The sequence below is a fragment of the Urocampus carinirostris genome, chromosome 10 (genome assembly GCF_059441175.1).
Source record: "Urocampus carinirostris isolate Australia breed hairy pipefish chromosome 10, RoL_Ucar_1.0, whole genome shotgun sequence".
In the NCBI taxonomy this organism is placed as follows: Eukaryota; Metazoa; Chordata; class Actinopteri; order Syngnathiformes; family Syngnathidae; genus Urocampus; species Urocampus carinirostris.
Genome location: NC_142358.1, coordinates 13,740,793 through 13,768,553, shown reverse-complemented (window position 1 = coordinate 13,768,553; position 27,761 = coordinate 13,740,793). Strand labels below are relative to the sequence as shown.

General features: G+C 38.4%; 1 protein-coding gene across 6 annotated transcripts; it reads right to left on the bottom strand.

Moving 5' to 3' along the window:
* Nucleotides 1-55: 55 nt before the first annotated feature.
* Nucleotides 56-27,379, bottom strand: gdpd4a (glycerophosphodiester phosphodiesterase domain containing 4a). 6 transcript variants are annotated; one of them, XM_088345609.1, is made up of 18 exons: nucleotides 27,291-27,379; nucleotides 18,361-18,501; nucleotides 18,164-18,269; nucleotides 17,960-18,063; nucleotides 17,789-17,882; nucleotides 16,685-16,744; nucleotides 16,448-16,546; nucleotides 16,272-16,365; nucleotides 13,872-14,017; nucleotides 13,705-13,787; nucleotides 10,367-10,517; nucleotides 8,468-8,686; nucleotides 6,610-6,767; nucleotides 6,376-6,523; nucleotides 4,819-4,901; nucleotides 4,471-4,550; nucleotides 4,169-4,302; nucleotides 56-3,009 (listed from the first exon to the last, which is right to left on the bottom strand). In XM_088345609.1, exons 4-17 carry the CDS (start codon nucleotides 18,019-18,021, stop codon nucleotides 4,196-4,198), a joined length of 1,584 nt encoding a protein of 527 aa, XP_088201735.1. In that variant the 5' UTR covers nucleotides 18,022-18,063; nucleotides 18,164-18,269; nucleotides 18,361-18,501; nucleotides 27,291-27,379; the 3' UTR covers nucleotides 56-3,009; nucleotides 4,169-4,195. The 6 variants fall into 6 exon arrangements, with proteins under 6 accessions (XP_088201735.1, XP_088201740.1, XP_088201734.1 ...); XM_088345614.1 differs by having other exon boundaries at nucleotides 8,468-8,683; XM_088345608.1 differs by lacking the exon at nucleotides 4,169-4,302.
* Between the last annotated feature and the right edge of the window lie 382 nt (nucleotides 27,380-27,761).

Below are 27,761 nucleotides of genomic sequence, written 5' to 3'. Positions count from 1 at the left end.
GAAATGTTTTTATTCAAATTTCCATGTAAGCTGTATGAAAAAAGAACAAAAATAGTTAAGCTGTGGTGCGCCTGCTTTGCTTTTATTTGAGGGAATGATAAAGAAGGAAAAACACTGAATTGCTGAAAAAAATCATTTTAGGCTGCATTGTCTCCTATTATGTACACAGCTAACATGACTGACCCAATTGACACTTTTTAAATAGAACTCCTCGGTCACAATTCTTGTACCAATAAAGGTTTATTCCCAATTGCCTGTTACACTGTGGAAGTTCCTTATGAAACAAAACGCCAAATAGAAAATGACTTCTTTCTACTTATTTGGCACAGAACGGCTAATTTCCTTAAGAATGACCTAAGGTTGAGTAGTACATTCACTATGTAGATGAATTTTAACTAGTAGGTTCCTTGGTGGAGCCTCCTGTGGTACATTCACTTTGTCAGTCCATCGAGCAGCATCCATTAAATCCCACAAAAAGGACACACTTGTGAAACTAGCTGAACGTTTTTGGTAAAATGAAGCTGGTATCTGTACAAATCCAGAGGGAAAAGTTGTTTTTATCATCCAACTTCGAGTCCATCAGGTCTAGAAGACGTGAAACAGCTGATGTGCGTTTTTGTCCACTGGTTAAATGATCCAGTAGTGCCTCTGCTTTGTCTCCTCCCATTTTCAAAGGTTTTTTTTTGTCTGAGATGCAAGCGTCCACAATTTCAATGTCCTTTTGAACACAAAGATTATACACAGTGCTTCCTCTTTTCCACATTGTTCTGTTAGTTACCCCAAATGTATGTCCTATTTTCTTTAGAATACACACACAATACTATGTCATTATATATTGATAGATGAACACTTTGTTTGAATAATAAATAATATAGTAGTTGTCTAGAAGTTTAGAATTACAGTAACTTCTTTCTCAGTTAGTCTCCTAATTACATTACTTTTAGTTTCTCTATGGGATTTTGCAATATTTGTTTGTACTAAAGGGACAGTTTGTTCTTAATAAATTTATTCTGATGTTATATTATCTCATCTCTCATCAGCTGCACCGCTTATCCTCAGTAGGGTCACGGGGATGCTGGAGCCCATCCCAGCAATCATCGGGCAATGGGCAGGGGACACCCTGGACTGGTTGCCAGCCAATCGCAGGGCACACGGGGACAGACAACTCACTCGTTCAGTCACACCTAGGGACAATTTGGACTGGCCAATTCACCTGAAATGCATGTTTTTGGAATGTGGGAGGAAACCGGAGTGCCCGGAGGAAACCCACGCAAGCACGGGGAGAACATACAAACTCCGCACAGTAAGGCCGGGAGCTGGATTTGAACCCACTCAGGAGGTTCCCACGACCTAAGAACTGTGCCGCACACGCGCTAACCACTGCCCTGCCGTGCTGCATGTTATATTATATTATTTTATATTATATTATATCATACTATATTATATATTGGACAACTGCAAAGGAGATTTTATAGGATGCCAGTTCATTATTTTTACTAATTTTGCTCACTGTTTTTGCTATCGCCACTCATGTGTCTGCGCTTTGAATCCCACACCCTAGACCAGATATGCTTTTGTAACCTAGGAGATGTATTGCAGAGAGGGGGGGTTAAAGGTGGTTTGAAATGGGTGCAAATTCCTTATCTGAAGGCTTCTTTCCCTGTCCTTGCAAGTTCAAAATCCATCTTTTTTTGCCCAGCCTTTCTAAGGTTTTTTGGGTACCCGTAGCAGCAAGACGGCTGGCATTTCTTGTCAGTTCCCTTTAAGTGAGCCTCACAATATGTAAAATAAATAAAAAATTCTCAACCTAGGAATATTTTTTAAAATTCCCATTTGTATGATTGTTCATGTTTTTTTGTTTATTATTTGAATCAATATTTTTTTTCAAACGAATGCAGTTTGTTTTTTATTACCAGGGGCCTTTAAATAATACATGCTTTGCCTTTTGGGTAAAATTATTTTGTTAAAAGAAATTCAAAACTGTTTTTGTGTGTATGAGTTGCCTTTACATGTGTCACAGTCGTTATTTAAGAGTTTCCTGTGACTTTTTATATTTCTAGAGTTTGTGCTAAGCTACCATACTTGACTATGCATACTACAGGGATCTTCATTGCCTCAAAGTGATGTTAGCTATTTGACATCAAGTGTGAGAGAACAACTTCTTAAAGAGAATAATGTTCGACCACTAGATGTTGCTGTATTGTATAACAAGTTCTTAAAAGATCAAGGAAGATTTCAAACTAAAGAGAATCAAAGTGAGCAAACAGCACCACTCTTCTCATATTTTTGCCCAGACTTTCTTAGGTTTTTGGGTACCCGCACAGGGAGATGGCAGACAAAAGGCATAGCTCCCCCTAGGTTAGCCTCATGTCATAGAATATGAATAAGGAATTCTTTACCCACAAGTATTAAAAAATGTTTTATTTTCAAAGTTTATTTTTTATTTCTTATAATCATTCTAATCAATAGTTGTTTTGAGGATTTAAGTTTTTTCACCGCTAGGAGGCGCAAAATAATACACACTGTCCCTTCACGCTAGAAATCTTTAGTTGAATAAAATTAGAATTTGTGTATTGTATGTAGTGTATGTGATGCTGCTACACGTGTCTAAGAATTTATTTTGAGGGTTTTTTTGTTCATCTACATATTAAAAGTTAGCACTAAGCTAGCAAACCTAACTATGCATACAAAGGTGGCTCAAAGTAATCATCCCTTCTTGACAGTGTTCCATCAAAAGCTTAAATTAATTGAGCGCATAAAAAAGTTCACTATTCAAAACTGTTTTAAGGGAGTTGTTTCCCTTTCACCAAACAGAAGCACCATCTATGATTTTCTAGTTCTAGTACTGATTCGATTTAAAACATGTGTTGAAAAAGTGAAGCACTGTGAATATGCTGCTTTGTTACTCTTCATCTATGGTAGGCAGATGGGGGAGCTTTGGCAACAGGGGTGGGCTGCCTTGATCCGGGGCAGCGTTGACACTGGAAATGGACCAGACATCGCTCAGCTCTGAAAAATGTAAAATGAAAATTCATTGGTTATAAATACAAGGACATAAATTCTAGGTGGGTACCTTTACATGCAGGCAATAATCCGAATGGAAACGGACTAGTGCCAGTATTCCTATTATGTAAGATGATGTAAATTAGCACAGAAATCCGATAAAAGTCTTAGTCTGGCTGCAAGTATTCTTATTGCCATTGTTGGGTTAGTCCTTTAATTTTCCGATTACTTGCGCATGTATAAGCATTTGAGTAATCCGAGTGCATGTGCCCACCTGCAGTATCCCTCGTCAGGGATAAGCCTTTTGGGACTTGAAGTACGGAGACAAATGATACAAGTATATTCCGGTGTACTTGCTAAAAAAGCCTTGAGTATTTGTTGATTTCTCTGGGACATTTCTGTTTTATCATTTTAAACCATGGAGAATGTATATATATATATATACATACAGTGAAGAAAATAAGTATTTGAACACCCAGCTATTTTGCTATTTCTCCCATTTAAAATGATATTTTCATTGTAGGTGCATGTCTACTGTGAGAGAGATAAACTAAAAAGAAAAATCCAGAAATCACAATGCATGCTTTTTTAATGATTTATTTGTGTGATAAAACTGCAAATAAGTATCACTATTTGTATATAATTGTTATTTTTTTTAGTCATATACTCTCAGTCAGTAAAAACATAATCTCGAGGTAAGTTTAGCGCTTTAAGGGCTTTTATGAAGGATCAACGCTACTTCGCGGACTTTCACTTTTTGCGGGTGGTTCTGGTCCCCATTAACCACGAAAACCGAGGAATCTCTTTAATTGCAAACGCTGTCTATACGGACGGGGTTATTCGTTTGTCTTCAGTCGTGTAAACAATTCATTCAGCTTGCTCCAAAATTCTGAGTTCTGATCCCAGTTGGACTGTTGCCGGCCTGTGAACATTGCCATGTGGACCTACCAGATGGACCAGTGGGAGAAAAATAAATAAAATACAACTTTGGTCACAACCCTTAGAAGTGCTGTAGTATTAATTACTAATATTTTGTAGTTTACCTTTGGGGTATTCATTTAAATCTATTTGAAATTATCAAAACACGATGACGGAGGTTTGACGCTGAACACGAAAGGTTGATGGTACTTTTGGAGAGTAACATTATCATGACAAAGGATCCTACAGGGTTGGGACATGCAGGGGGGCTTATTCATGCAATGTGCGATTGGTTGAAGACCAAAGGGATGGAGATGAGTGATCCGGAGGGGAGGTCGGAGTGGAAAGAACTCCAGCCAATGCAGATGACCTCTGAGGAGTCTAACATACAACACGTATTCAAAACACAAACACATAAAACATGAGTATATGATTAATGCATTTCTGCAGCCATTGTTTTAGCGGTGGATCTCAAGGGGATACCATGTCCAATGCCTCCCCCTTCAAAAATGTAAATTCCACAATGTGAAGACAGTCACATTTTTATACCTGTCCTAAACTTGCTGTATGGTCCATTCTCATGAGCTTGACGACTGCCAGACAGGAAGGGGAGGCCTCTCTCACGCCACCTGTATCACAAACACATCCATAAAAACACATAGGCTTCACCCATTTAAAAATATATGAAGAATATAAGTATTCTCTGAAAACACAGCTGCACACAAAAACATTACAAACAACTATGGAATATACTTAGGCAATGAAAATAATATCGCAGTTAATGTAAAAAAAAAAAAAATAACCCTAAACTTTATGTTTACATGGTCTATACAAAAAAACAACAATCGAACTTAAGCAGATTTCTAACGAGCAGTTTTTTAAGTGTGTGGACGGTACCAGTGGAAAATGAAAATGGCAACGATGAGGACTGCAGAGATGGCATCAGTGAGAATCCATAACGTGTTATATTCCTCAGGAGTCTAGAAAAGAGACCAAAAAAGAACATGGTGTGGTTTTATATTTTTTTTTTTCATCAAATATTTTTGCTTTTGTGCCTGTATTACAGTCTTATTATCAGTCATATTGTTGTGCTTATATTTTTACTCAAATGGCATTTTATATACATGTATGAGGGATGTTCAATACTACCAATCTACTGCTAATAAAGAAAGTCACATTTTGAGTTCTTACTGTATCAGTACAAGATAATCACATGACGACAACAAAGTTCCACAAAAACGACAAAATCATTTCAATTGAATCCCATTTGAAGTCTGTTGCCAACAATAGCACTGAATGTCTTAAACAACAATGCTGGTCTGCCATTTGTTTGCGTCACGGCATAATAAAAATGCTGATATGCTATTGGCAGAACTACTGCTCACTATGCCTTTCTGTTTCTTCATTCTGTTCAGAATTTCGTGTGCCTCAAAAAGACCATGTTAGCAATACTATACAAAACATTGATGCTGAAGTGAGGGGCAAGAACATGATAAGCATAGAATTGAAGCTTGTGATTATCAAAAAATATGAAGATGGCATGCAAATGGCTCCCCTCGCTATGTTGCATGGCTGTAACTAATTGACCTTCGGGACTTTTATTGAAATAATTAGAATTAGTGTCTATATCGTTATCGATAACAACATAGAGAACATTGTTAACAACGACATTGGACATGATACTCCAGGATAAAGAAAAAAAATGAAGACTTAAAAGCTCGGCATTGGGGGTTGGAATTGGAATAATGACTAGAATTCAGGAAAAATTAAAGTTAAAAATAAAAGAAGAATGTCAGGGTAGAGTGCACGGCGGCGCAGTGGTTAGCGCGTGTGCGGCACAGTTTTAAAGTCTCGGGAACCTCCTGTGTGGGTTCAAATCCAGCTACCGGACTTCCTGTGCGGAGTTTGTATGTTCTCCCTGTGCTTGCGTGGGTTTCCTCCGGGTACTACGGTTTCCTCCCACATTCCAAAGACATGCATTTCAGGTGGATTGGCCGGTCCAAATTGTCCCTAGGTGTGAATGAGCGAGCGAGCTGTCTGTCCCTGTGTGCCCTGCGATTGGCAGGCAACCAGTTCAGGGTGTCCCCTGCCCACTGCCCGATGATTGCTGGGATGGGCTCCAGCGACCCTACTAAGGAAAAGCGGTGCAGCTAATGAGATGAGATGAGATGTCAGGGTAAACAGGCAAATATATTTACAAGTTAGTGCTATGTGGGGAGCATTATAGTAATTTTATTATGATCTTGTTTATCTGATTAGCGTTTAGCTGCTTTGAATGTGTTTAGTGATCAGGAAGATGGGTTTCATAGCTATTTAGGATTAATTTGGATGATTTTGGGCAGCCAGAAACGGAATCATTCTTTTCAGTTATTTCTTGAGGAGAAAACTGGTTCTAGATACGAGCTTGGTCTGGTAACTAATTAATCTTTGATGTAGAGGAGTCACTCTACTGACCATTAGAAAGATTGGCCTTTGTACTTTGGCCAGGAGGTGGATGGAGTTGGTGGTGACCGAATTGGCCCCGGCACACCAGGCCAGCGTGTAGAGCCACGGTTGGCTGATCACAAACAAGTTGGTGCTGATATTGGCCGAGTTGTACTTGCTGCCAATCCGGAAAGAAGACAAAGACATCTTATGCAAAGAGAGATAGCCAAATCTCACTGCAAATCCAGCTATGCAGTCGTGTACCTGATCTGTTGTCGTGACATGCTGCTGTAATGAAGATTGAGAACGGAGATATGCTTGTCCATGAGCTGACGAATGGGGAGGCGTTGTGCTGAAGTTTGGTGCAAATCAGGCTCTAAGGCCTGCACCACTTCCCTCTTTTCCTCTGGTAGCCAGAGCACCTACACATATACAACACTTAGGGATATTTTACTCTGCCTTTTCCACGACGAAACAAATACATGCCTCTACGTACCCAGACAAGGACCGGTGCCATGAGTACTTGTATACCCAACATTTCCCAAAAACCAAGACATCTATTTTAGCAATGTTTGAAACCAACTTTTACGACACCGAACTGATAACGATCTCGAACCTTCATTGATGACAATACCAGATACAAATAACACTAGTATGTACTGTAAAATTCCTCTCTTACAAAAAAGTACATTTTACCATTGGGATTAGTTAAACCTTGAAATAAAATGAAAGTTACAAATGTTACGACAGTTCTATGAGTCCCGCACAACCAACAGAGCATGTGCATATGGACAATACCTATATGCAGTTTTCATACTAGGTGATATACTAAATAAATCCATACTGAATCTGGCTAAATTCCTTCATTGACACATATGTTAGACACAGATAACACAAGCACATAAAATTCCCCTACAAAATGTACATTTCACCATGATTACGATACCGTAGGATAAACTGGTATTGTGAATGATACAGATACGGGGTGTCCTACTCGCTACCAGTGGTAAATAGTCAGTACATCCCTACTACATAATGCAAATTTTCTACTAATTATATGAATTATTATTTTATAGTATGTTTTTCCCTTTTCTTAATAAAAGGCATATTTTATGCCCAACAACAAAATAGAATGGATTTAAACATCCTTATGGGAAGCTATATATAGTCATATATACATTTGTGTTCCTGATCTGAGCAAGGCCACAAACTTGGCAATTAATACCTACCATAGATTTTGGCCTTGTATCGGCCCGATACTGATACATAATACCAGTAGGTAACAATTGATCAATTTCTGGTTATAGTAATAACATAAGTTGTAAAATGGAAAATATTTTAAATAATACTTGGAAAAATATCCAAATACTGAAACATATATATATATATTTTTTTTTAAAAACGTGTAGAAAAATGGCAGGGGAAATGTAATCAAGGAAAGACATAAATAAACAATTACAAACAAACAAATAAATAAAATATATTAATGAATAAACAAATTTGATATAAAATAAAGTATAAACAAAGATGAAAAATACAAATGTGAATGCTTTAGTTAGGGAAACAAAATCATTAATAAAATCATAGATTACCAACCTTTTTGAGGCTCTTAATACTGATTAGTGCAAATGGATGCCAGTTTGAGCAGTTGTTTTTACTGTTATAATCATTAAAGGGACAGAGTGTAATATTTAGTACATCTAGTAGTACAAAAAAGCCTTCATTCAGTAAACAAATGATTTATTTGACTGCAAGCCAAAAGTACAAAAACAATCATACCAATGTTATTTTTTATTAAAAAATATATATTTACATAGTGGAATCTCTACCTAGAGGTTGCCGCCAGGTCTGTCTGGCATCTTGCTGATACGCTATGCCCCTGACTTTACTTCGCATTAAACAATACAGTGCCATCTAGTGGTCAAATATTACATACTGGTGCTTTAAAAGTAGAGTTACAGTAAGCTCAGTTAACCACTAAAACATTTGTCTCGTTTAAGGGCACTGAGTTATTTACATTTTAGACACTACCTGGTGCCTGCGAGCATCACATTGTTGACCCCTATATGATATTTACTAAATATGTGCATATAATCAGAGACTCATTCTATTAGACGCTGACCTGTGAAGAGTTGATATGGGCCAAGACGACTTGCAGGGTGACGTTGATGTAAGACTCCATGTAAGGATGTCCCAAAGGCGGCTGGCGCAGGTCAAAGAGAACGCGTAGGTCCGTGCGTGCCGCCATATCCAGGAAGCTAGCTAGCGAGGGAACCGACTGTTTCTTAGCCTCCTCGCGTTCTGCCTCGCTGAGAGAAGATGCGCTGCCAAAAGGATCCTTCTGTAACAGAGACTGAGGTGATTAAGTACAGTTTTAACTATAATTTACAGACAGATTAAAAGTTTTGGCTGTACGTCATTTAGGAGTTCTTTCTATGGAAGCTCAGTAAATGATGCATGTTCAATGTTGAGACACCTTATGATGAAAATCCACAGAACAACTTGTAAACACCCCACCCACACCAGCCAAGCACACAGAGCAATTTAATTGGGTGAACGGTACGGGTGGGAAGATCTCTGCAAACACGACACGCTTCATTCTCTCTTGCCAATGCGCTGAAGGGAAATACAGCCGGCAACTTTTTGTTTTCAGTATTTTGTGACAATTTTACAAACTTGGTGTTGCAATTCTGACTTTAAGAATGCGACAGAGTAACACATAATTTGCGTGCATTTCTTAGACGCGCTCTGATTACCTCTTCTTTTTTCATCTTTTTGGGGTTTTGTTCCGCCATGAACAGGCCTGATAAAAGCAAGATTAAAGCAGATAGGCGCAATTGAAAATAAAGCACAAGGGCTCTTTGAACTCAGTTGGGTTGTTAAAACATACTTACTTGAGAAAATATTCAACTTTCAATTTTTTAAGGACAGTTTAAACGGCGCACAAAACCTTTAAGTAGCTGACACCGCAGATGCTGGCACTAGCTGTAAAGAAATGTTTTTTTTCTTCTTATCTTAAGTATTATTTTTCTTTGAATTTGGGCTATCATCAGCCTGAACTGGGCATATAATCAACTTTAGTGATAAGCTGTTTAGTATTGTCTAGCATTGTTTTAAGGGTTGCTGTCTGCGACTATCACAATATTAGTAACCAGCCTTAGCAACTGCTTTCCCTTTCAACATTTTAAAAGTCTGGCCCTCAGCTTGTAGTCAATTTTTTTAAATTTACCTCCCCTACTTATGACCATTCAACTTACATAAAACAGTAGATACAAACATTTTCGGGATGCCGAAAAATATACGGACATCGCTGTAAGTTTGATTTTTTTATTGTGTGCACCTTTTCCCAGTACAGAACATTACTGTAGTGCTTCTTTCCGTCGCTACCGGCGTGTGGCACTGTGAGAGGTCACCCAGAATCCACCCGGAAGTTGAAAAAATCCGCTTCCTCTTTCTAGTTCAAATGTTAACATACAGTGCTACGAGTACTGAATTTCCAGCGCGCTCAGAACTTTGACGTTTTCATTGTTTAATATCTCGTGCTTCCATTCAATATGGTTGGTGTAAATGTAAAGGAGAGGCGAACAGTTTATTTTGAATTGGAATAAGAAACCTTAATGCCGTTGAGAAAATGGTCGGAATGCTTTTTTTCGGCCTCTTTTTACCACGGAGGAGGACCTCATGAAGCCCATCTTCCTAAAGTAAGTTAAACTCAACTTTATTTATCTTTATAGAGCATATTATTATATTAAATGTTTATTTTTTAGTACAAAACAATACAGGTTACCTATACAAACCTTAAACATACTTATATAAACCTTAAACATCCAAAATATAGCACTTAGGCAACGTTCGAACAAATTGGTTCGTAAGTCGGGCAGTGTCTGTATTTAAATTGGACACCCCCACCTCTAGATTTATTGAGCCATGGTACACTAATAAGAATTAAATCTGAAAAATGATTTTAAAAAATCACAACGTGTAAGCTTTTCAAGTGAATTGATGTTCGGGTCACTCTTACATTTAAGAACCATTTGCCAGCGTTAAGCTGCTTTAGCTCAGCCCAGGTGAACATGGAGGCTTCCACTTCTGTTTGGTTTGGAAAAACATCGGCTACGTCCGTGGTTCTTTTGAGGGTGGAATCGTGCATCAGGAAGGGAACGCCGTCATAGCTACAAGAAAGAGTGCAGATGACAATATGAACTCTCATGACACAGCCATCGCAGTTTAACTGTGGAAATGAACACTTTGCTGCAATTTTGGTTTTAAGCAACTGTATGGAAATGAAATACAAACAAAGCATCGCTTTTACTCGGGGTGGACAAACTTATCTAAGTCGTGGGCCGCATTAAGGTTAAAAAATTGGCCAAGGGGAGACCTATCAATTTTTACTGTTTCTGTTGTAGGATTTTTGTAGGATGTCTGTAGTATTATTCCTGCATTACGGTATTACTGTAGGAGTATTTTTGTAGTATTTCTGTAGGATATCTTTCTTTTCAGAATAAAAGTAAAAACAATATTACCCGTTTACAAGCACTAAATTTGATATCTAGTTTTGTAGTAATTGTATAGATTTTTTTTGGTAGTATTTCAATAGTCTGATTTTGGTAGTATTTCTGTAGTGTTTTTTGTAGTATTACTGTAGTTGTATATTTGCAGTAGTATATTAGTAGTATTTCTTCATTGTGGTACTACTGTAATATAATTTTGTAATATTTCTGTAGTCTTTTTTTTATTTTTAGAAGAAAAGTAAAAAAATTTAGTTCCCCAGAACTACTTTGAATTGAAATGATGAACTCTGTGCATGGACATCAGTAATACTTTTATTGCACCAATTCCTGGCAGATTTTCAATACTAAGGAGGACACAAAAATTAAAGAAAATGTATTTGATAAGAACTTGTTTTTACAACATTTACTAGGACTTTCAAAATCACATTTCTTTCAGAATGAAACCGAAAATTTTATTGATACTGATACCACATACAATTGCAATAAGCACATATAATTAGTTCTGTCTGCAAATTAATTAAAGAAATACGTTTTCAGCAACATTTTTCTTTCAGATTTTTTTTTATGAATAGACATTTATCACTCCTCTAATTGCAATTGCCTGATTGTTAAATGTCATCCTAAAGGTAGCCAAAACAGCTATCAGCTACAATTGCGAGTACCGTTACCTAACAAAAAGGCCAATATCTCGTATTACTCATATTTACTAATTACACAAAATTACATATTTTTGCCAAGAGGGTTTGCTTCATTTCGTGTCTACATTTCATACTCATACTCTGTGATATGTGCAACACACAGACGCTTAAAGCAACCAAAATACTTTTCAAATAAGTGTGCCAATGCTCCCTAGACTAATGGAGGTGCAATTGCACTTTATTTGAGGACGGTTAAAAAAATATCTAATGTACCTCGAAGTCAAACGCGCCTCGGTCTGAGGGGAACTACTATTTGAGAACCACTGCTTTAAAGGGACAGTGTGTATTATCTGACCACTAGATGTCACTGTATTGTGTCGCTCAACCCGAAAACTAGTGCTAAAAAGCACAAGGAGGAATAAAAACTAAGGAGACTCTAAGTGACCAAACTGCACCTGCGCTTTTTTGCCCAGCCTTACATGAGCAAGACTGACAATAATGTCAGTTCCCTCTAGGTGAGGTTTATGTTGTTTAAAACATGTTCTCAGCCTTTCTAAATGTCCCTTTAAATGAAATTTAATGTATTTTTTCTTATTTTAAGAATCAATTTTTTACCGCTAGGAGGAACTATATAATACACACTGTCCTTGAAAAAGGACAGGATCCATGTCAGGCAATTATTCTACATGTGAATCGCAAAACGTGAAGTGTGGCCTTCAGTTCAGTTAGTGTTACTGTATAAATACATGAAAAACTGTCTCTTCTCTCCCCACATTTGAGAACATCACTTCAATTAAGTGGAAGTGTGTCTCTAACAACTCCAAAAAGACAACTTGGCACTGCATCACTAATCCCTTTTCTAGTTCCCAGTCATAATGCGGCATGCTAACCTGCTAAGCGTTGCTGGTGTGCAGGAAGGGGGCTAACAGGATTTGAGTGGCGCTAATCATCTTAGCGCTGCAGGCAGCACGCTAATATCAGGGCACGCTACATCCACTCAATTGCCACCCGCCAGGTAAGCACGCTAATTTTAGCATCCAAAGACAACATAAGCTGACCCCAAATGTGCATCAGTCAGGAAGTGAAAATCAATCTCGCTTTTACACACACACACACACACACACACACACACACACACACACACAAAAGTAACATTTTCTCTTAGGAACACTGAGGTTGCAATAGAGTATAATGACTGTTTGCTTCATAATGAGCACAAAACACACATATTCATACGTATGAATTAAAACACATTAACTCTTGGATGTAGGAGTGGAGATATTTAGCAAGTACTTGGATCGGATCAATACTATTGTCCCAGGATCTATACTTTTCCCCTCCACCAATTTCCTCAAAACGTCTCTTCTGTATGTAGATTGGGCAGTCCTTCTCTCTCACCCAGGGTCCTTGGCCTCTCTCTAAGTTTATGCCTGTTTGTGTGACTGACAGGCAGACTTTTACACCTCTACCTACCTGGCCTGCTGTTGCATCTAACCAGCCAGGCAGAAGAGGGCCAAATCTATGCACTCACCCTTATCAGAAGCTAAATATGATAGAGGCATACGTGGAGTGCAGCAAAGTGTTGATTTTTTTTTTTTTTTTAACAACTGCAAAGAACACAGGCAGGTGTTATTTGGTTGGTAGAGTTATCCGCTACTGTTATTGTTCCCGAACAAAAACCAGAAGGGCCAGAAAGGCTTGTTCGTTATGTTGCTGATTTTTTTTTATTTGACTCTTGTAAAAGTTGTTGTAGTAGAAGTATTTTTTAATACAGCTAAAGGTTTTTAGGTTGTACTATTTGCACTATTCACATGTTCTGACTTTCTTTTTTATTTACAGTTTACAAATTGCTAATTTACAATTACAATAGCTGACATGTTGACATTGTTATATTTGTATTTGTTAAATTGCTTTTCTTTTTCACTCTCTTGGCTTTTGTTCTGCAAGAGTTGTAATAGAAATACTATTTATTCTTTTTTACTGTTAAAGTTTGAATTGTAGCTATTTAATAAAAAATGAAACAATTTTAGCGCCTAAAACTTTGTGCTGTGTTTGTCAGAAATTCTAATAACTCAAGGGCGAGGGTTCAACTATTCAATGATCATGACATTTTCAAGCCAAAAGTATCAGATCGGTATTGATCGATACTTTTATATATTTACTTGGATTGGGTAGATGCAAAAAAAAATCCCAGTTTCACTAAACCCTACCTGATAGAGACATCCGTTTCTAGTCCAAATCCGCCGGCCTCCACCGCCTTCTCAAATGACATGAGCGTGTTTTCTGGTGCCAGCTGACGCAAAGGAACGTAAAAATATTCAGGTTCTTCATACACACTGTACTTGAATCCCAGTGAGATCGAAAATAAGCGCCTCACCATAGGTGCTCCTCGATGTCCAATAAGTGTTGGTGCAGCTCCCAGCGTCCCCTCCTCTTTGATGCATGGTGAGTACATACCCAGGGGAACCAGGTAGAGGCAGAGGAGCCCGGACAGGTAAAGGCTCAGAATCGCCACTTGCCGCACTGCCAGAGAAGTGATTTTGCTTCATTTTTTTACAGTATGTCTAACTATTTCCTTCTGTTTTGTTAAATCAGCAGAAACCCAAAATCTAACTAGTTAGTATTGAGATAGAGGACTTTTCTTGCTAAGGACACTGTAAAGCTTAATTCTTACCCCATTGGCAGAGAACTTTGCTCATTTCCAGTATGATTTATAGCGTTTTCCTGTAAAATCATAGTATGATTAAAATCAGCTAAAATGTCTTATCTAGCATATAGTGAATGTTTTTTTTCTAATGTTAAAAAAAGTAAAAGTAGAAAAAACAAACAAACTGTGTTTTCCAGTAGATGCTTATTTTAAGGACAATTTTAAAAGAGGAACAAATTAAAATATCCTAAAATGAGCAAAATCTTCTGCCAATGACCAGCCATCCGGTTTCTTCCGTTTATCCGTGGTCAGGTTTCGGGGGCAGGAGCCTCAGCAGAGAAGCCTAGACCAGCCATCTCCAGCCACTTCATTCAGCTCATTCGACGAGATCCTGACGCATTGCCAGGCCAGCCTAGAGACGTAGTCTCTCCAATGTGTTCTAGGTCGTCCCTGGGGCTTCCTGCTGGTGGGACATGCCCAGAACACCTCTCGAGGGAGGCACCCAAGAGGCATCCTTATCAGATGCCCGAGCCACCTCAACTAGCTCCTCTCAATGCGGAAGAGCAGTGGCTCTACACTGATGCCTCCTGGATGACTGAGATTCCCACCTTATCTCTAAGGGAGAGCCCGGCCACCCTGAGGAGGAAACTCATTTCAGACACTTAAATCCGGGATCTTGTTCTTTACACCATGAGCCATAGTTCATGACCATCGGTGAGGGTAGGAACATAGCACGACCGGTAAATAGAGAGCTTTGCCTTTCGGCTCAGCTCTCTTTGTACCACGACGGACCGGTACAGGATCCACAGGTCGTAGTCCAGCTCCCACTGGAAACAAATCCGACTGCTGGCAATGCGGACCAAACTCTGACACCAGGCATACAGGGGCCGCACAGCCCGGATAAGACTGTGTCATACCCCCCACAGCGTTTCCTGAGAAATAATGTCAAATGCCTTCTCCAAGTCCATAAAAAACATGTAGACCGGATGGGCAAACTCCCATGCACCCTCGAGGACCCTGCATAGTGTGTAACGCTGGTCCACTGTTCCACGGCCCGGACAAAAAACAGACTGATCCTCTTGAATCCGAGAGTCAACTTCCTCATCAGGGAGGTTGAGAAGTGTAATTCCCAATGACGAGAAAAAACATTTTTCCGCAGGAGTCCTCAATTTTTATACTTCACATAAAACGTTTCAACTTTTTCGTCCCTATTTTGTCCTATGGTGTTTGTCGGTACTCGTTTCATTCCAGCATTGACAATTTAGAAATAAAACATTATAAAAATTACAATACTGTTATATATATATTATATTTATATCTTATTTTATGCAGCAACTCAATGGTTGGACAGAACATTAAGTGCCTTTCAACCTACAAGCTGAATCACACACATTACTTCTTCTACTTATTAGAAAGATAAGCATTTACAAAAGGAAATTGCGTTTATGATTTGCATTTTATTCTATTGTGATTTGACATTTTCTTCTTCACTTTAAACACGCATTACCTTACTTTATGACGCAACCTTGTATCTTTTTACATGCCAAAATGTTTTTAAAAGTTAGGTCAAAAGTAGCTCAGATAGGTCAAGCATGGACTGACCTGTTAATTTGACCAAATCTCTTGGGTTTAAATATTAAAAAAAAAAACACTCCTATCCTTTCTTTCGTTTTTATATTTAATAAAAATGTGGATCACAATGTACAAAACAACCCCAGATTAAAATATAAATCAAACCCATTGAAAAAAAGAAAAAAACGATTGTTTTTACAAAAGCACTGAGCAAAATGTGTGTAAAATGACGCCAAAAATGGGTGAAGTTATATAAAAGACATCCCCTAATCTATGTCTTTTTGTCAATAGAAACTCAAAAAATTGGCTGTTTTGAACACCCCAGAAAGTTGAATTGAATTGGTCCAAGTAATAATCTGGACCAATTCATACACCTTTTACCCCATTTTGGGTGATTTTTGACCCAAGTATTTTTAGAGTGAAAGTAGTCTTTTCCAATAATTTAGCAACAATGTTAAATGCTGCAAAAAATGTAACTTCTGCATATGATTTTCCACCAAAGTTACGCTTTATAACATCTATAAAGTCATCATAATACAGTCCAGTTAAGAGGCATACCTCTCTTGTGGATTCGGAAAAAGTGTAAAGCAACAGGCCAGGAGAGGACTGACATGATTAGGACGGCGGCTACGTGGAGAACAGGCGCAGTTACCTGATGATAAACCAGGAGAGTAAAATTAGAAACAGATCAAGGATGGAACTTTTTTTTTTTTCCGAGTTAAATTCTTGGCAACCTGAAGCGAAAGCAACAGCGTTGTCCATTCTTTGCTCCACAGGTTGGATAGGATAACCACAGCAATCATGTAGAAGACCAAGGTCACCACAATGCCAGTCTTGAGAAAAAAGCACCACAAAATAAAATCCTTTTCTAACTTAATATCAATTGCAATTACTTTAATTTACTGTATTGTTAAGTTCTAGCCCATGCTACTTTATATTGTTTGGAGATCTTCAAGATGGCGATCAACTACCTTGTGGCTCCAGTGAAGGTACAACCGTTGGCCCTCAGACAGCAGACACACAGCCAGCACCTATCAGGCATTTATCATTCTTATATTAATGTCATTTCTTGCTATGCACACGTGGTGAAGTATTGGTTAAAATACATTTATTACACAAAATTGAACCGCAGCCGGATGCACAGAGTGGATTTTTTTTTTTTTTCAGTTTGGGCCGCTAAGGTGTGCCATTGTGGCCCGCCTATTGAGAACACCATGTGTCCACGATCCAAAATCTGGTGTCGACTTTTGCTTTTTCCCAGTTTTCGCCGAGAATGAAAAGCTTACAGCTGTGGCTCTTTGCTCCCTTTTTGTGCACCAAAAAGGGAACTGCACTTCTGCAGCCGCGATCCATTATCCCTAATCCCAAATTGCTGCGAGTGAGGACCAGTAGAGCACACTTTTGTCACGCCCCGCGGCTCTTTTTTTGACATTGTTTCTGCCTGAAATGACCTAAACTTGTGCAGGCTGTGATATATTATCCCCAATCCCATACGGCATTTTGGTTGTGCTTTTCCAAAATACATAGTTGTGGCTGTTTTTCCATTATCCCAGGTCAACCATTGCTAAGAAGGTGCTGGCAGAGCTCTTTTTTTGGTTCTGGCCACTGAAGCGTGCTTCTGTATGAGAACGGCACTTTTTTTACCACAACCCATTATCCCCAGTCAACTATTGCTGTGAGCGGGGGTTCTGGCAGAGCGCGTGACAAAGATGGGGGGCTGTGGATACTTCAAAGATTTTTACATATCGAGGGGGCTGTGGTCCCTACTGTCTTACTTATCTTAATAGATAACTATGAAAAGTTAGTAAGAGTTGACCAGGCCATAAAATTAAGGACAAATGCTCAATATTTGCAAGGGTTGGTCAGGGAATTTCCCAAATGTTGAAGTTGTTTTCTTAATTCACTGGACTCACTAAAATGCATTTATTCGTTATCCAATTAGCTCCTTTATTTTACATGCAAAACATGTCACCTTCAAAATGAAACATAAAAAATATTTTATCGTTGTTTGCCGAGCTAGTTGTATATGGAGTTAAAAATCGGCATTGGAATTCACTTTAATGAATCATGCATACCAATAAGAGCGCAATGTAAGTGAAGAATGCAGCAGCCACAACTAGCAAAACCAGAGACCAAGGGAACCAGAAGCCCAAAAGGCCAAAGTTGAACCTAACAACACAAATAAAGAAAAATAATGAATCATCTATTAAGGAAAAATAGTTTTATTTTTGTATAATAGGACCTACCAGTCAAAGTCATCGTAGTCATTCCGAGCTTCGATCCAGAAATATAGGAACAATAAACTCATGAGGAAGGTGAGGATCAGGAGCCCGAAACTGCTGCACTCCACCTGTAAAGTTTTGTTGTAATATAAATATGATTTCACCAAAAACAAGTGAATTTTGGTGTGCATTGGTTATTCTAAACAAAAAATAAGTTTGTGCTGTCACCTTGCTGCAGCAACACTCCCCCGGTTGCACTTGAGCTCTCTGGTATCGTCTCCATTGGCAACCGTAAAGGCCGGCCAGACAGGAAACGAAGGGCTGGTGTTCATACCTAAGACAGGAAGTGACGTCAAAGAGTGCCATAGGGAGAGGGATGAAGGTGACCAGCATGAACGAAGGTGACCAGCATGAAATCAGGCTACCTTTGCAGCAGTTGCCGCCGCACCACCTTGAGCTTCCCCAGCTTGCGACCGGTCGCGGGCCGCCCTCAACCGCAGGCTGGCATCACAGGACGGTGAGGGGTAGGCCACGGACTTAAACTTTGTTCACTAGATGATTGTTATCTGGAGAAACAAGTAAACGTCACATTGGGTATTTGTATATTGTATTCTCTTTGCTTTTTTATTGTATTGTTTTCAGCTCAGGGATGCTGCTGGTAATGTGAATTTCCCTGCGGGGATGAATAAAGTATTTAGCTAATTGGATGTTAAACCTGGTAAGAAATGAGCCTACAAATTGCTAATTCTAGCTAAAATTTGAAATTTCAGAAGTACAGGGTGTCCCAAAAAATACATATACATTTTATCAGCTGAGAACTAAATTACTTATTCTTACTTTATAGACTGAACCCATAGAACTGAGTCATGGCAGCAAGACTTGACTTATAAACAAAGGAAATGTATTCTAAAATGCTACAGGGAGAATGAAGACACAGTAGAAGCACTAAGACAATTTGGTAGAGTTTAACAAAGAACCACCAACATGAGTTACCATAATTTGAATTGCAGACAAGTTTAAAGCTGATGGAACTGTCCAGGACGTCCATAAAAACAGTACCAGTAGACCACATACGTCGACAATCCCAGAGAAAATCTTAGCGGCAAGCTAATTGTGAGGTGGGCGTTTAGAAATCCATCGCATCGTGAAATGTCGTCGATGGAGAAATTACACAGCAAGATTAGTCCATGTTCTTATTGGCGTTGATCCATACAAAAGAGTACAGTATTGTGAGTGGTATTTGGAGCAATGTAACAAAGATGCACACTTTCTCACAAATATAGTGTGGAGTGATGAAGCCATAGTCAAACTAAATTTATCGATCAACAGACACAGCTGTACCTACTAGGGAGTGGGGAGAATCCACGTGTTATGGTTGACCACCATGTTAATTCATCAGAAATGTATTGCGTTTTCATACTTCCGGTAACATTTTCGATTAAATGTAATTTCATCAAAGTCAAGTTTGGCTACCATCACTCAGTCCAATGGGTTCAGTCGATAAAGAAAGAATAAATAATTGAGCCATCAGCAGCTAAAATGTGTATACATTTTTGGGGGAACACCCAGTGTACCCCTGCATAACATCAATGTTAAACAGTCCATTCAATTTTATAATGATAATTATTTAAATTACATAAAAGTCGGACTGTTACATGAATGTTAACTGGAAGAAAAGAGGTCAGATTGAGGAAATGGGCTTTCAGACTTTTTCATCCATGCTGCTCGCTTATTCAAGTGGAGTCATGGAGTCATTGAACGTTGGCCCGGTGTTATGCCGAGAAATGCATCCCCTCGCTACTATCACCACTTTTACCTCGTTGTATCTCACTTTTATATCACTTTTTGGGAATGTAATGGCGAACATATAACCAAAACCACTTCGTCTGTCATTTGTTGGGAATGTAATACAACTTAAACCATTCCGTCTTTGTATTTGTTGTCAATGTAATCGAACGGTAATGGACGCCGTATACAAATAACTTTTGAGCAGGTGACATGTGTATTTTGCCTTTTCTATTCAAATCGCTCGTATTGAAACTGTTATGCACTCTACCGTAAAGCTTATTCCTGCATAATAAGCTTTACGGTAGAGTGCATAACAGTTCTCAAAAGTGATTTAGATGCGGTGTGCATTACCGTTCGATTACGTTCACAACAAATACAAAGACGGAATGGTTTAAGTTGTATTACATTCCCAACAAATGCAAAACGAAGTGGTTTTGGTTATGTTTGCCATTACATGCCCGAAAAGTGATATAAAAGTGAGATAAAACGAGGTAAAAGTGGTTGTAGTAGCGAGGGGATGCATTTCTCTGCATAACACCGGCAGCGTCGACATCACGTTATTGTCACTACCTACCTACCTACCTACCTACCCTGGTCGTATCCCTCGAGAGGGGTGAGCGACAGCAAGGCGAACACATACAAAAATAAAGAAAATTAAAAAAGGAAAAAAGTAGCAAAAAACACACAAAATCGAATTAAATCCCGCCCCAATGTTCCTCTGGTCTTTGTAATATCCGTTATTTCTGTCTAGGCTGTGCTAGTGTGTTGATTGTGTGTCACTATTGTTGTGTCCTCCTGCTCCCTCCTGCGCCTTACCTTATTTCAGCTGTGCACACCACAACAACTGCTACCACCACTAGCACCACTAGCACAAGCACTCGTTCTGCATTCAAAGGTAAGGCTACAGTTGCTCTCTCTCGCTCATATACTTAAACACACACATGGATGGGACATGAATTGCATATTCTTAATATTTGTTGTTTTTAAGAATCGTATTACAATTAAGTTGCGGCATGTAGGAAAAATGCAGTCAATTTTACTGCAGCAAATTTAATATTAGCAAAGTATTGTGCTAAACAAATCACGCAACTACCGGTAAATTAATGTATAGTTATATATTAATGATTTGCACGTCTTCATCACCTTAAAATATAATTAGATTAAAAACCTCTCTTGTTCAGTCATTCTATTGATATTTGATGAATTAATATTATTATTATTATTATTATTATCATTACTAATATATGTAGTTGAAATACTTGAGAACCAACTAATATTAAAAAACAATACGGACACCACAAAATAAAGACTCTTTTAAAAGTATTGCTATTTATAATCTATCTATCTATCTATCTATCTATCTATCTATCTATCTATCTATCTATCTATCTATCTATCTATCTATCTATCTATCTATCTATCTATCTATCTATCTATCTATCTATCTATCTATCTATCTATCTATCTATCTATCTATCTATCTATCTATCTATCTATCTATCTATCTATCTATCTACCCTGGTCGTATCCCTTGAGAGGGGTGAGCGACAGCAAGGCGAACACATACAAAAATAAAGAAAATTTAAAAAGGAAAAAAGTTGCAAAAAACACACAAAATCTTTTTGGACCATGGCAAACCCAATTGCCCAAACACCCAAACAAGTTAAGCACCTCTGCACCCAAGTTTCGCCCCTCCAGATAAAACGGGACACAAGAAAGCGGCCGTGTCACTTGGGTCAGGGTGACACAATACACTGTTCTGTTCAACAGCAGGGCTCAACAGCTTTCACTGGTTTACACCTGCCGCATCATACTGGTTCCCTGCCCATCCCTTAGAACACGTCCAAACATCCCACTATCTTTTCACAACAACTCATTCCTATCACGAAAAAGAGCTCTAGCTTCCATTATATTTAGACCTCTTTCTTGGTCTCCTTCCATTTACTTCTGCTCTGTAGATCCTCTTGTACATTCGCTCCTCGTCCATCCTCTCCATGTGTCCAAACCAACCGGGTACTCTCTTATCCACACGCTTGCTCAGTTCCACGACTACTCCAGTTCTGTCTCTCACAATTTCATTTCTCAATCAATCCAATCTTGTCACTCCTAACATACTCATCAAACACTTCATCTCAAAAACATTTCATTTCCTTCTCAAATCTGCGTTCAGGCTCTAAGTCTCTGCATCATACAACATAGTCACGCTCTCATACAATCCACTCTTAACATCCATACTCATACTGTTGTTGCTCATCACTCTCCTCAGAGCACCCAAAACCTTGCTTCCTTGATTCACTATGTGCAATACCTCGCACTCCATTCCACCAACTGCAGCCACATCACAACCCTTTAACCTCACTCCCAATGAAAAACTACACCGTAATAACATAGTAACAACATAGTAATAATATGATGCTGAGAATTACATGTCAAACTCACTGATGTCACAAATTTGTATATCTCTTAGCTTTAAAAAGGTTGGATACCCCTGTTCTACGACACATATTAAACTGACATATTTTTCTGTTCGTGTTTATATCTGCTTATATTTTAACATAAAAAATTGTAACACAACTAAAAGAGAAATAGGCGGTCAAAATGAAACTATATTAGATTGTGTGGACGGACACTAGCACGAGATGGGACAAAAAACAATGCTCCTCTTGTGTGAGTCGGTATGCATGCCTCGCTTTCGACAAACAATTAAGTATCTAATATAAGTATATACAGTTAAATTAAGCACATTTTTTATATATATATATATATATATATATATATATATATATATATATATGTGTGTATATATATATGTGTATATATGTATATATGTATGCCTTTATTTTCAGTAGATACACTGAGTAAGAAGAACATTGGGTGCCTGTAATTAAAAATGAATCCAGTAACAGACTTTAAGCAGGATTTTAGTAAGCTCTTTAGGAAAAAACACAATGAACATGAGGAGGTCGGATTTATTTGTTCAAAAAGGTGTGCCTATGATCATAGAGCCACACAAAAGTAATAAACTTGCTGAGGGGAGATGATGTTATTGAAATTGTAATCTGTGTGACACTGCAAAAAAATGTTTTATTTGGCAACTCCTCGCACACTTTGAGGCTCTGCAAACTCTACTGTATTATGTCATTTTAAAGGGACAGAGTGTATTTTTAGCACCTCCTAAGGTTAAAAAACTTCATTCATAAAAACACAATATTGATTTGAATAATAATAATAATAATAATAATAATAATAATTTCCTTGTATTGTCATTCTGTGTAACAATGTACACAGAACGAAATGTCGATTGCACCTGACCCGTTGTAGCGAGCCGATGCAGCCGCAGCCAACAGTAGGCAAAACTACATGAAAAAGACATAAAAACATGCATTTTCTAAATACTCTTGGGTCTAGAATTTATATTTAGTTGACATAATATGAGGCTCACCAAAAGGGAGCGGCCATGATTGCCCGCCATCTTGCTGCTACGGCTACCGAGAAAAGGAAAAAAAAACTCTCAAAAGGCGGGGGGGGAAAAAGTGAAATAAAATCGTGCGATTTGGTCACTTTAAGTCTCCGTAGTTTGCATTCTTTTTGTTTTTAGCACTTGTTTTGAGTTGCACAACGCAATGCGCCTTTTAACTGAACCCCTTAAACAACATTAGCAAATGGCCACTAACACGTTTAAAGAAGTAGTAAGGATTGGTGTGAGGGGGCAGATTTTTTGACAATTGATCCTATCTGCTCCAGACTATAGGATGAGAAATCTTGTACTGTATTTTCTGGACAATAAGGTCCACCAAATTTGCCCCAAATTCGCCAGAAATTCAAAAAGTACACCAGATATTACAATATTTCCCAGACTACAAGGTGCACTTAAACACTTAAATTTGCTAGAATTTTTAAAGTACGTCAGATTTAAGCCTATTTCCCGGACAATAAGGCACACCTAAAATCCTAATATTTGCCAGATAATTGAAAAGTGCAATTTATCAGGTCCGCCCAAGATAAAATAGGAGGAAGTTGGAGTCAATGTATGTGAGAGAACTGTGCAAAATTGCCCAAAACAAATAGGATTTTCTTATAAGAGATCTGAAAGGAAACTATTGTTGACACTTAAATCTAGTCTTAAAACACACTTATTATCTACAGCTTATGAATGACCTATATTTCATGTCAACAATAGCTGTGTATTGTTCGTTATTGCAACTTCTGTTGATGTTTCTAACTATAATGAACAGAATATGTTTTTTAATGCAAACCAAAGCATTTCCTAACAATAAAAGTAATATTGGCCCCCTCTAGTCTAGCCACAACATTGTTATTACTAATGCATTGGTAGTGTTGAATATGATGTTGCTATGCACATGAATGTTATGTAAAGTACACTGTGTTATTAGTTTGGGCGGAGTTTCTATTGATCAAAGACAAATAAAGCCAGGACCTCCCCAGAAAACAGTTGGTGACAGCATAAGCTGATGATCAGATGTGTAACAGGGCAGTGCGGTTTCCTCACACAAATGAAACACGCATCTCTCGTTTTTATTCGGTGACGGAACAAACCTGCGAGAGAAAATGTCTTGTGACATAAAAACCTCGAGAGAGAGAGAGAGAGAGAGAGAGAGAGAGAGAGAGAGAGAGAGAGAGAGAGAGAGAGAGAGAGAGAGAGAGAGAGAGAGAGAGAGAGAGAGAGAGAGAGAGAGAGAGAGAGAGAGAGAGAGAGAGAGAGAGAGAGAGAGAGAGAGAGAGAGAGAGAGAGAGAGAGAGAGAGAGAGAGAGAGTTAACTAATGCTGCTGCAGGAAGACCAACAATTAAAGAACTCCAGTTTAGAAACAAAAACCCACCGCCAGAAGTGGATAAAAACAGTTGGATATTGCTTCTTAATTCAAACAATGAACCCTCGCAGTAACCCGTTTCACTTGTCGTTCTTGCTACTTTACTGATTAGCATCTTACATTGTGTTCCGCATTCTGATAGGCTAAACAATCTCTCAGTTACTTCTCTATCTGGAGATCAAAACATATTTGACATGACTTAAATTATTTTAAAAAAATTACAGTACTTTTATTTGTTATACAAATGATTTAGCCTGTGAAAAGGGTTGTTCGTTAGTTTCAATGTATAACAGAGTATCCATCCATCCATTATCTGCACCGCTTATCATCAGGTCACGGGGGTGCTGGAGCCCATCCCAGATATCTGTGGGCAGGGGACACCCTGAACTGGTTGCCAGCCAAACACAGGGCACACAGGGACAGACAATTTACTCGCTCATTCACACCTAGGGGCATTTTGGACCGGCCAATTAACCTGACATGCATGTTTTTGGAATGTGGGAGGAAACCGGAGTGCCCGGAGGAAACACGTTGTTAAGCGTTTTGAGTGACTTGAAAAGCGCTATAAAAATGCAGACCATTTAAGAAAAAGGTTGCGCTTTGATCACTCTGCCTCTCTGTGTTTTTTATCGTCTTCAGTAATATTTTTGGGTATGCACTAAGCAATACAAGGACTACTAGTGGTCAAGCAATATAAACCATCCATGTAAAGGGACAGTGTGTACTATTTGACCACTAGATGTCACTGTATGGTGTAGCGCAAATTAGAGCGAGTGCTAAAAACAAGAATAGAGCTTTGGAGACTAGCAGGAACCAAAACGCATCATTTCTATTCTCGTTTTTTGACGAGCCTTTTTTAGGTTTTTGGGTACTTGTAGCAGCAAGATAGCAGATAATTACGTAAGCTCCATTTAGGTGAGGCAAATGTGTAAAATAAGTGTTAACTTCTCACCCTATTAGTAACTGCAAAGAATGCATGTGTGATTGATATTCATTTATTTTGATTATCATATACAGTGGAACCTCGGTTTTTCGAACGCCTCTCAGTTCGAACAATCGGTTCTCGACCAAAAATTTCGAGAAATTCTTACTTCGCTTTTCGTTCAAAAAAATCGGACTTCGAACGCCGGGACGCTAGGGGCGATGCTGAGCGGCATACGGGTGTAGATTGCCCCCACCCCTCGTGAAGAACTGTTGTCACGTGAGCGCGCACTCCTTTTTGCTTTCGTTTTTAATATCGGTGAACGGAGTGTTTTAACCCCTAATTATGCCTCGGAAGAAGGTCGGTGCAAGCAGCAAAGTTGCTACAGGTGAAAAAAGAAGAGTAGTGCGTACAACTATTGCATTTAGGAAAGAAATAATAGCAAAATATGAAGATGTGCGAGTTTCCCTTCTTTTGAGGGAATAGAGCATGGCTTCTGCAGACCACCACAAAAGTAAGAAATCCTATTCATAAATCTTTTCTTTATCCTTTAACCGCTCACCACTTGTTGTGGAGACCCGGGTGCTAAATGACGTGTAAACGACCTGATTTTTTTATTTTTACACGTTCATGTTAGCGTAATCTTTCGTACGGAAGATTACGCTAACGCGAACGTACGATTAGCCTGGGTTAGCTTCATGTTTGTTGGAACGGATTAAAACGATTTTACATGACTTTTAATGGGAAAAACGATTTTCGGTGATCGACCAAATCGGTTTTCGAACAGGGTTCTGGAACTGATTATGGTCGAGAACCGAGGTTCCACTGTATATATATTTTCAATAAATCAAGTTTTTTACCACTAGGAGACGGTGAATACACATTGCCCCTTTATTTGTGATTGCAACATCCTTTGCTGTCTGGTAATCCTGAAAGGGGGATGCCACATGTGCGGTCCCTTCTCAAGGTTTCTTCATTTTCCTCATAGAATAGAATATAATAGAATAAAATAGAATAGAATAGAATAGAATACAATATACCTTTATTGTCATTGTTACAAAATGGGTTAACATATTTTGAAAACGAAATTGGGCATGACACTCCAGTTTCACACATTCACAGTGAGGTAAAGAGCCAAGAAGATATAGGAACAGAGAAGATAAATGTTATAAAACAAGGAGGATAAGGCTATCATGTTGAGGTTTTTGAGTTTTTCCTTGCCCTCATGTTGGTTCCAGATCAGGGGATGGTGTAATAATAGTCTGAAAAAATAGTCTGTGTAATAACCCGTGAAGCCCTTTGATACTCTTTGTGATTAAGGGCTATACAGATAAAAATGACTTGACCCTTTGTTGTCAGAACAGCAAAAGCTTAGTAGACAAGCCAAGTAGTTATAAAATCCATTAAAAATGGCGCAAAAACAGAAAAGATTAAAGTTTTGCAATTGAAAAAATATTTATGAGGAATATTTTTTTTATTCTCGGGTCTTTCTCTGAAAGTGAACCAGTTATATTCAAGTAATAAATCATTAGTATTACTTTAAGAAGAGTAAAATCCTTTTTTAATATCGTGTAAACACGCAATATTTTAGATACCATTTTTAACGGTACAAAAAAGTAACTAAACCAATAAAGAGTACAATACAGTGCACAACATTATGTAAATAGCTAGCAGTACAAATGACGACATTCGCACATCAAAATAACACGTATTAAAAAGCCCTGTCATCCACCCCGCGACGTTTACATCCTTCAAAACGCCAACAAAAGGGCAAAATTCAACAATACAAGAAAAACGTTCTTATTTAATCCTCACCGGAAAATGCCGCCGTTTTTCTGCTGTCGAGCTCACTCAGCCGCCGCAGTGGTCGCGTGCTTGTGTATGTGCGCGCTCCCGATGCCAACGTGTGATGACGCAACCGATAACGGGAACCTGACTGTTGTGACGTCATAATCACGAATAGTAGGGGCTACGTTCGCGAACACAACGAAAATGAAAGCTTTATATCTATTAATTGACAACCAAAAACAGTTCGTTGGCGGAAGGTTGAGTAGGGTGGTGTCAAAATTGATCAAAATAACCTGTGCATTGTTATTATTGACAACAAAATTGTCGAGAAAAATTGTTCAAACTTCACATTGTTTATTTGCAGTTAATAGTGTCAATAACATCGTTCAAACAAAAAAAAAACATTAATTGCTGTTAAAAGTGTCAATAAAAATTGTTCAAAACAAAAAAACTAATATTATTTGGGGAAATATTTTAAATACAAGGTGTCAGTGAAAC

What these genes read in the sequence shown, in the direction of transcription:
- gdpd4a (XM_088345609.1), bottom strand. Translation starts at nt 18,021, where the DNA reads ATGAGTTTATTGTTCCTATATTTCTGGATCGAAGCTCGGAATGACTAC. An exon ending in ATGTCACGACAACAGATCAG is followed by an intron (nt 6,524 to 6,609) that starts GTACACGACTGC and finishes CCGGATTGGCAG; the next exon opens with CAAGTACAACTCGGCCAATA. An exon ending in AAAGGCCAATCTTTCTAATG is followed by an intron (nt 4,902 to 6,375) that starts GTCAGTAGAGTG and finishes TCTCTTTTCTAG; the next exon opens with ACTCCTGAGGAATATAACAC.